Here is a 10,134-nt window from a genome sequence, read left to right as displayed (position 1 = left end):
GGAAGGGGCTCCGGGTTGGGGCGTGGGGGGCACTGGGGTTGAGGGGTTTGGGGTGCAGGAGGGGGCTCCAGGTTGGGACCGAGGGGTTCGGAGGGTGGGAGGGGGATCAAGGATGGGGCAGGCTGTTGGGGCACTAGGGGGGTGAGGGTTCTGGCTGGGGTATAGACTCTGGGGTGGGGCTGGGGATGAGGAGCTTGGGGTACAAAAGGGGTTCTGGGCTGGGACCGAGGGGTTTGGTGGGCGGGAAGGGGATCAGGGCTGTAGCAGGGGATTGGGTCACGGGGTGGGGGGGGGGCTCAGGGGTGCAGGCTCTGGGCGGCGCTTACCGCAAGCAGCTCCCGGAAGCATCTTCCCACTCTGGCTCCGAGTCGTGGCCAGGCGGCTCTGCACACTTCCCTGTCTGCAGGCGCCACCCCTGCAGCTCCCATTGGCTGGGAACCGTGACCAATGGGAGCTGTGGGGGAGGTGCCTGCAGACAGAGAAGCACACAGAGCCGCCTGGCCATGCCTCCGTGTACTACCTAGGAGCCGGAGGGGGGGGGTCATGCCGGCAACCCCCCGACCCCGCTCCCTGGTAGGAGCTGAGGGCCAGATGTGGCCCGCAGACCATAGTTTCCCCAACCCTGTACTATAGGATACTTACAGTGCTATCTAATTAATGGCCTACTTACTAACAGAACTTATAATGTGCCGGCCATGATAGTACTTAGGCGTAGCGTTCAGCTGTTTGGCAGAAATCCACCAGCTTTTCATTTCTCTATAGGCACAGTCTACAGCACAGGGAAGTCCATGGAAAGATTCCCATTGACTTAGTGGACTTTTATTAGTCCTTCTACCTCCAGAATTCTAGTATAACATGAATAAAGATGTTATTGCCTGGTACAGCTACATTTTATGTTAAATAGAAAAATATACCGAGCTGTAACAACTGTTTTTGTTTAAACAGATATGTTGCAAACAATGTGACGACAAGTGCACCTACAACTACAACTGCAAGCGCAACTACCAGTGCTCGTAAAGCTACAACTACAACTGCAAACACAGCTACCAGTGCTCGTAAAGCTACAATGACAACTGCAAACACAGCTACCAGTGCTCGTAAAGCTGCAACTACAACTGCAAACACAACTACCAGTGCTCGTAAAGCTACAACGACAACTGCGAACACACCTTCCAGTGCTCGTAAAGCTACAACGACAACTGCAAACACAACTTCCAGTGCTCGTAAAGCTACAACGACAAGTGGAAACACAACTACCAGTGCTCGTAAAGCTACAACGACAACTGCAAACACAACTACCAGTGCTCGTAAAGCTACAGCTACAACTACAACTGGAAGCAAAACTCCCGGTGCACGTACAACTCCAACTCCCAGTGCAAGTACAGCTGCTACAGACAAACCAGCAGGTATGTACTGTATTCCCCGGTCTTCCCTTTTTTAGAAGATGGGCTGTGATCCAGGGTGTGAGCAATAAAATTCAGTGCTCACTTTTTAAAATACTGGGAAATAAAAAGTCAGTGCTGTCGGTCTTAGAAAGGACTATATTCATTAAAAAGTGTCTAGAGGGCCAGATCCTCTACTGGTGTAAAGTGGTAAAATTTTATTGACTTCAGTGGAGCTTTGTTGATTTACACCAGCGGGAGATCTGCCCCAACTTCTGTGCCTGGAAACTCCCACAAAGATTTGGTGGGATTGCGTGGCTATGAATGAATCAGAGACTAGAGAGAATTTATACTAAATAAAAGATATTTCTTCATTCAAATGCATTGTTGATTCTCAGTGGTTTAGATAGAATAAATACAGTAAACGATCTATACAGTCCAACCCAGTACTACTGGGTCATAGGTGTAATGCTATTGGCTTGACCTTGAGGGTCTTTAATAGCATTACAGCAGGGCTGAATTTGGCCCATTGTGGTTAAGCACATAGCCACTGTATAGGATCATTTGACTTCTGAGTCAACTAAATGGAAACGTCACAGTCTGTGCAGACAGAACCAATGCTGGCACCATATATGGGAAAATAAAGCCTCTTACATGAGCAGTGGTAATTTAAAAGAGCTATACCATATGCTTTTGTCAAGGGATTGCACAAGTCTTTACTTTTCAGTAACACAAGTAACAAAGAACATATGGCAGATGTACACTAAATGTTTGCAGAAAACACATATCTCCATGTAAATATACGGTTACACTTTCATTAGGGGTCAACTTTTTCATCAGCTTGCAGAGGAGACACAGTCTCATGGAGTTTTCAGCCAGTTTTCTAACGGTTTTATCCAACAGTCTATCATAGTTTTATCCAGAGCTAGGCAAATTCTTCATTGCAAATAATTTGACTCATTTAGACCTATTTTCTGTTCATAAATTACCCTTGGGTGGACATTGGGCTAGGGCTTCAGCTGGTACACCTCTACCCCGATATAACTCTGTCCTCGGGAGCCAAAAAATCTTACTCCGTTATAGGTGACACTGCGTTATATCGACCTTGCTTTGATCCGCCGGAGTGCGCAGCCCCCCCTTCCCCCGGAGCACTGCTTTACCGCGTTAGATCCAAATTCGTGTTATATCGGAGTAGAGGTGTATAACTCAGAAGTCAATGGAGCCATGCCAGCTTATAATGTGGCCCGCTGGTGTTTGCAGATTTGTTTGCCATTTGTAATTGCTAGGAACTTCATACAAACATATTTCAGTTTGTGGGAGGATTGTTTGCTTTGAAGATATCTTTGACTAGTCACTATTTTTCTACATGGACCGTGATCTGGTCACGTGTCGCATCGGATAGCTGGGTGATGGAAATTTTTATAAAGAGGAAGAGGGAAAGCAGAAATGTTTCAGTGCTCACATGAACATTTCTGCCACCGACCTTCACATGATAATATTTGTGTTCAAGGTTTCCCAAGCGTCCGCTTTCCGTGAACTTTCTTATGAACAAAAAATGTTGCTGGTGCCAATGAGTGTGGAAAAGCCAATTCGCATCTTTTAGTCAACGAAACATTCAGAAATAGGTTTTTGCAGCTCCACCCAGCTCTAGTATTGTCTCTAGAAAGAAAATTATGTGTATGTGAATGAAAAGTATTGAAGAAATATTGTGCCATTTAGAACTGAATTGCTGATTTTGAGGAGTTGAAGTAACACATGGCACTACGTGCTTTCTTTTTTTAAGCTCTAACCCTGGTACCTATAAGTAAGCTGGAGAGAGCAGAATAGGGTCTGGTCTATACTAGAAAATTAGGTCGGCATAGCTACATCACTCAAGGGTGTGAAAAATCCACACCCCTGAGCAGTGTAGTTAAATTGACCTAAATCACCTTGTAGACAGCACTAGGTTGATGGAAGAGTTCTTCTGCTAACCTAGCTACCGCCTCTCCGGGAGGTGGATCACCTACACGAACAGGAGAACTCCTCCCATTGGCATAAGTATAGTCTACACTCAAACACTGCTGTTTCAGTGCTGCTGTAGCATTTTAAGTGTAGACTAGCCCTAGGGAAGGGCTGGGGCTGTTCTGCTGTGGTCAAGGGGCAATCTTCCTCCAAGACTGTAGCTCAGCAGCAGACCCTAAGGCGTGAAGCAGCCTTCACAGAGCTGCAGTGGTATCTGCAGCTACTGTCCTCCTGCCCCATTTCTGTGGGGATATTTTGGCCACATAATCACAGATCTACCAGCCCTGACTCTTCCCTCATTTGCGCAGGCCTCTCAAACCCTACTGCAGCAGTCCAGATTAAGCCCTCTCATTGCACATCCCTTGCAGTCTCCATGGGCTCCTCAAACCATGCCCTTTTTTGAGCACTCAACCCATCATGGTTGCACTATCCATTGATCTTTTCTGGTCCCACAATGGGGTGGGCAAGGATCAAGAGTTCTTTCTTAATGAACAAACATGAGATACTTGAGAAACACTGACTAAAGCAGTTTCCAAGTGTGAATTAAAGAGCATGATTCATTTTCTATACAGCATCTTTAAAAATTCAGTTCAGAACCATGATACTATACCATACATGGCATTTCAACCAAGATTTTCACAAGTGACCAGGAATTTGGGGTGTCTCAATTTTTGGGTGCCCAACTTGGCACCCCTTGAAGGGTCCTGAGTTTCAGGAAGGGCAGCACATCCACCCTCCGAAACTCACTTTTGAAAATATTGGCTGTAGTATTCTATAATCTGTTCCATACGGTGATAATTAAAGCCTTGGTTAACCTTCCCATCCTCCTCCTCAGGAACAGCTAATTGGACTAGAATTCCTTATGCACCAAACCCTCCCTGCAGCTTTTCTCTTCGAAGCCTCTGACTTTAGTTTGTGTTGCACTGCAGTTAAAGTGGAGAGTGAAATCCAGATCACTGACATCACTGAGAACAGCGCTAAGCTACGCTGGGTGAACCCTGAACCCCAGACCGTCGACTTCTTTGACATCTCCATCACCTCCACACAGGACCACTCTCTAGTCCTGAAGCTAAACTTAACCAGCACCGAACGGGTGATCGGAGGCCTTAGAAGCGGGCAGAAATACCAGGTAGCAATTACCGGGTACCACAAATCACAAGTCAAAGTAACCTACATGGGAACATTCAGCACAAGTAAGTGTCTTTCTGGGCATGTGGGATGGAATAAACATTTTTTCCAGGGAAGATGTTGAAAACATTAAATGGAAAAAAATCACAAACAATGGAGAGTTATTTGGTGATGATTATGATGATTCATGCCTTGATAATGCTCAGTGTGTAACCATATGTCTTACATTCCACCTCTCAGTGCAGCAGCCTGGTCTGTAGTGCAGTGGCAAACAGAAATTGTTTGCAATAGCAAATACAAGTTGTCATTTCAACTCAGTTAAATTGATGAAGATTTCAATGGAATTAGGCCATTCCCCAAAGAGGTATTTGTTTCTTAGGGCTTGTCTACACTACCGCGGTAGTTCGACGGCTGGAAATCGAACTTCCGGGTTCGATTTATCGCGTCTGGTCTGGACGCGATAATTCGAACCAGGAAGTGCTCGCCGTCGACTGCGGTACTCCACCTCAGCGAGAGGAGTACCGCGGAGTCGACGGGGGAGCCTGCCTGCCGCGTGTGGACCGCGTCTGAACCGCGGTAAATTCGAACTAAGGTATGTCGACTTCAGCTACGTTATTCACGTAGCTGAAGTTGCGTACCTTAGATCGAATTGGGGTGTTAGTGTAGACCAGGCCTTATTGTGTGTACAGCCCCTAGCACAATGGGGCCCTGATCTTTGACTCAGGCCTTCAGTATCAAAATAGCTCAGCTTCCCAACTGTCCTAGTATAACATATTATATGGGTCCATTCAGAGGGGATTAAGCAGCAGGTTAGTCCTCTGGAGACCCAAACTCAAATCCACATGTAGGTAACTCATGAAAACCACCAAACATTTTGGCGCAGTCGGCGGTGGCTATTCAGGATAAGCCCAAGCTTTTTGCTGCTCAGTACTGAGGTGCATTGGCAGAGCAGTGTGGGGAAGATTGCCCTGTGCCTGCCAGCTCCATGACTGGCTCACTCTAGTGCTGGTAGAGCCTCTCCCAAGGCCCATTGGAGTCATCGGGAGGGTTTCCATTTATTTCAGTGGTTTTTGGATCACGCTTGTCGCAGTTGCTTACCTTTGGGAGCAATCAGTTCACCCACCAGAATGTTCAGAAAAGACGTCAGCCCGAAGAAGAGGCATTTGCATGAACTGAATTAGAAGCTAGGATGCCTAGTAAAAGGATTCCCCCTATCGCTGCTGCCTGCATACGCCCATACTTTGAAAAACAACCCTTCCCACAGAAGCACTGCTGCAGAATTTATGGAGAGGGCTGTGTCCTTCTGGCTGAGGATCGTTATTGAACCAGTCCTCTTGACTGCTGTTATACTTTGGGCAAAACCCAGTTTGGTGGAAACTTCCATTGTGAAGAAAGGCCTTTTCCAGGAGAGTTTGGGCTTGACAAGGTCTATGTATCCCTGATTACATTCAGCACAAATGTTATCATCAAAGCAGCTGTTGTGACAGACCCAGACCAGTGGGGTACAGGAGTCTGGTAGAGGGCAAATATACTGGTCACTGGATGAGTAGTTTTCTGTTCCCTGAGTGATCAGAGCAGGGGCTGCACTAGAATAATCAGGAACCTGCTAGAACCAGTTAAGGCAGGCAGGCTAATTAGGACACCTGGAGTCAATTAAGAAGAAGCTGCTAGAATCAATTAAGGCAGGCTAATCAGGGCACCTGGGCTTTAAAAGGAGCTCACTTCAGTTTGTGGTGCGAGTGTGAGGAGCTGGGAGCAAGAGGCGTGAGGAGCTGAGAGTGAGAGGGTGTGCTGCTGGAGGACTGAGGAGCACAAGCGTTTTCAGACACCAGGAGGAAGGTCCTGTGGTGAGAATAAGGAAGGTGTTTGCAGGAGGCCATGAGGAAGTAGCCCAGGGAATTGTAGCTGTCATGCAGCTGTTACAGGAGGCACTAGAGACGGCTGCAGTCCACAGGGCCCTGGGCTGGAACCCGGAGTAGAGGGCGGGCCTGGGTTCCCCCCAAACCTCCCAATTGACCTGCACTGTAGGTTCTTCCAGAGGGGAAGGTCTCTGGGCTGTTCCCCAACCCACATGGTGAATCTCTGAGGCAAGAAAATCCACCAATAAGCGCAGGACCCACCAAGATAGAGGAGGAACTTTGTCACACTGTATAACTGCTACCGCATCTGGGAACTGCAAATTGCACTGGGGGGAGGGGGACCGACAACATGCTCAGCTGTTGTACATTGGCATAGCTCCATTGGAACTGATGAGGCAGCACTGATTTACACCAACGAGTATTTGGCCCACTGGGTGGGATCATCTCCCCTCTCAACCCAAATCCACATGTGAATCACCCCGTCCTATGCAGAAAGAAACCTATCAGTGTTAGCTACTTTTGGGCACCATCCCCTTCCTTCCTCCCAACCTTGTGGAAGGGGGGTTTGGAATCTGTACTATGGGGGGCGGGGGAGAAGGAGTATAGATGCATAAGGCAGCATGCCTTGTGGAGATTGATCTCCCCTCCACTCCAAAAGTCCTGGGAGCAGTTGTATCCAGGAGAGAGTTCTTGGTAGTGCACTTACATTGGGCCTGTGCTACCAGCAACTGTGTAGTGGGGTACTAGGGACCAGAGCAGGGCCTCCGTGCAGATCCCGGGGGATCCTGGAGTTTGAGAGCAGGCCCCATGGACCTTTCTAGGGGTTTCCAAACTCCCCAATAGAACAGTCAGGGGGAATCGCCATTAAAGGATTTTTATGGAGACTTTCTCCCCAGGAATCCCCGACAGTGGGATTTTTTCCCCGGGATGGTGTGATCTGGCCCAACGTAATCACTTATGCATAAACACCGTCTTTGTTATAATACAGAATAAAGCAGCCCATCCTGTTAGCATAGTTGCTGGAGGGAGAAAAATGAATCCCAAACACAGTTACTCTGACATGAGTTACTCATTGTCTCAGCTGCAGCCAATACACATTTCTAGAGTTTATGTATTTATGTAAACAAAACCAGCTCTGAACGTTGCAGCAGCTCTCCCTCCCCACACTAGCACATTTTGTTTGCCAACTCTTATTCCATTCCTTCCATAATCAATATGATCAAGGCTGTGTCCGGTTGACAAGCACAATTCCTGATCCAGACAGTAGATTTCTAGTAGGAAAGAAATAGAAGACAGGTGGCTGGCCTGGACAAGTTGCTAGGGGAGGTGGTGTTGGATTTCCTTTAGCTACATGTGTTGCTCTAGGATTTTTTTTCCCCTTTGGCTGATCATTCCATTTGGTTTTGCTCTTACAGAAAGTATGCCAGTGTCCAAGGCACAGTCAGTAGCGACTGCTAATCTGATGGTGAATACTGAGCCCTTGGAACGGCCAGAAATAGGTGAGTAGCAATGCACTTAGCAGTATGGGAGCAGTAGGTTCCATAATTACCTGTGTTGCGACTGTACTAGGTCCTCTGCTAGAGTTTGCTCTAGCTCCATTGAAGTCAATTGACTTCAGTGGGCCTTGATCAGGTCCTAGTGTAAACTGCATGGAAATCAGTGAAGCGAAGATGATTTCCACCAGCAGAGGATCTGGCCCTTTATTTCTGTTATGAATGAAATTATTTCCTCAGGCAGTTAAGGTGCAAAGAGCTGGAAAAGTTCTGTTCATTCAGGGCCAGATTCTGCTGGCCTGCCTGACCCAGAGCAGGACCTTACTCTGCAGAAAGTCACATTGATTTCAATATGACTGCTCAGGGAGTGAGGTACGACACCCTGGGCCTGGTCCAAAGCCCATTGAAGTCAATAGGATTCTTTCCTTCAGTTTCAGGGGCCTTTGGATCAGTCCCCATATAAGTAAGCCTGGCACAATCCGGCTCTTAGGCCGATCCCAGGCATAACCCCCTTAGCTGTTCTGTACTGTTCTCCTGACACCCTCCCTTTCTGACCTGAAGGTGTAATTGGTGCAGGATGCTCTATGACACAGTGCACCATTGTACTGGAGTGTCAGACTGGAGAAGGAATGAACCATTAGATGTTTGGTTCACTTGGCTCCTGGGTGTAACACAGAGCTCTACCCAAGATTCTGTGGCCTACTGGGGAGCAAAAGTGAAAGATTTCCCAGGAATCCTATGAAGAATGGTCATGTGACCTTTTGAGTTGGTTTAGTAAGCTTCCCTCACATTGTAAGTCCTACCACCTGCCCACCTTCCTCTTCATTTCTTCCACCATGGCATCAGTGGTTTATTGTACTAAACCATTAATGAGCAAGTAAGCAGATCCTATTCAGTGATTAACAATGTGTTTATTATTAACATTTGTTATTAACATGTAACCATTGTAATAATTAATACCTATAATGGCTCCTCCACTTTGTTTTAAATGACCATAAAGATATTACATTAAGGCTACCCCCCCTCCCAAAAAAAAAAAAAGAGAACGTTAAACACCTGATTGCACCTAATGTGATCAGTTACACCTCAGCTAGCACTGATCTCAGCCCCCTGGCTGTAACACCTGATTCATAAATGAGGGAGCTCTGGACCCTCAACTCATGGAAAGCAGCATAGTTTCATTGCAGTCATTGGGGCGGCGCTGTTTTCCATCGGCAGAGGACCTGGCTCCCTGTCCGAACTGTAATCCTCAGGTTTGTAATCTTTATCCTGTTAAGACCTTATTGCTACCTTAACACCATTTTCTTTGAAAATAGGTTCTGTGAATTTGAGTTAAAAATGCAGACCTGGAGGGTGAGATTTTCAGAGCTGGCTAGGGGGTTTGGGTGCCAGATTCTCATTAATTTCTAATGGGAATTAGGAAGTTCTTGGGCCAAACCACACAACCCCACTGAGGTCAATGGGGTTTGCCTGGATGTACATGAGGGTGAAATATGGCCCCTGTTCTTTAAACCAGATTGAGTTTATTCAAGTGATTTTTTTACACACACAGTTTTACACACACTTCCCCGGGTGCTGTGAAGGACTAGGATTCCTAGGAACATCTGAAAAATTTTTGCTAGCTTTCCTACAGTTAACACGGGCATGGGGGAGGGGTGGGGAGGGACAATCTTATTATGGGTGCAGTATGTATAACTGCCATTGCATTTCAATAGCACTGCTCAGCTGCAGCACTTTGAGCTTGCTGGCTCCAGAATAGAAATATTTCATTTCTTTGTTTGGATGACGTGCCATTGCTGAGATTGGCTGTAATACACTGAATGATTCCTTCAAAGTACATTCCTCTCTTCATTTGCTATCTTCCACCATTTCCATTGTCTGTGTGTGAACCATCTCCATTTGCTTTCCCCACCCCCTCCATGGTCCTTCACCTGGAATGACACAGCTACTCTGAGAGCACCAGCCCTTGTCTACACGTTTAACCCTTTGTTTGTCACGCCTTCCGAAACAGCAGCACAAGATGTCTGGTGCACTATACATCTATGTGTCCATGTGTGACTTCATAGGACGTACAATGTACCGCGGGAATGCTTAAGGGTTGATATACGGAACAAAACCGAATCAAAATACATAAATTATACACAATACAATAGCTAATCATGTGTGCCTATAGAATTGATACAGGCTCTCAGAGGACTAGGAAATTTGTTGCTTAGAGTGTCGTGGTACCAGGGGAGCCCAGGTTTCCAGTAGCTAGTGCTCTGGAGGAAA

At 46.8% G+C, this 10,134-nt stretch overlaps 1 protein-coding gene across 1 annotated transcript in view; it reads left to right on the top strand.

Moving 5' to 3' along the window:
- LOC113406977 (collagen alpha-3(VI) chain-like) overlaps positions 1–10,134 on the top strand; it is a 111,077-nt gene that overhangs the window by 83,495 nt on the left and 17,448 nt on the right. The window contains exons 40-42 of the mRNA XM_026653976.1: positions 946–1,406; positions 4,313–4,576; positions 7,786–7,869. Of these exons, the coding sequence (XP_026509761.1) occupies positions 946–1,406; positions 4,313–4,576; positions 7,786–7,869 (809 nt within the window). The remainder of the gene's footprint in view (positions 1–945; positions 1,407–4,312; positions 4,577–7,785; positions 7,870–10,134) is intronic.

Source organism: Terrapene carolina, unplaced genomic scaffold, assembly GCF_002925995.2.
Source record: "Terrapene carolina triunguis isolate 2854851 unplaced genomic scaffold, T_m_triunguis-2.0 Scaffold174, whole genome shotgun sequence".
Taxonomy (NCBI): Eukaryota; Metazoa; Chordata; order Testudines; family Emydidae; genus Terrapene; species Terrapene triunguis.
The sequence above is the reverse complement of the archived record's forward strand: the minus strand, read 5'-3'. Positions and strand labels throughout refer to the sequence as shown.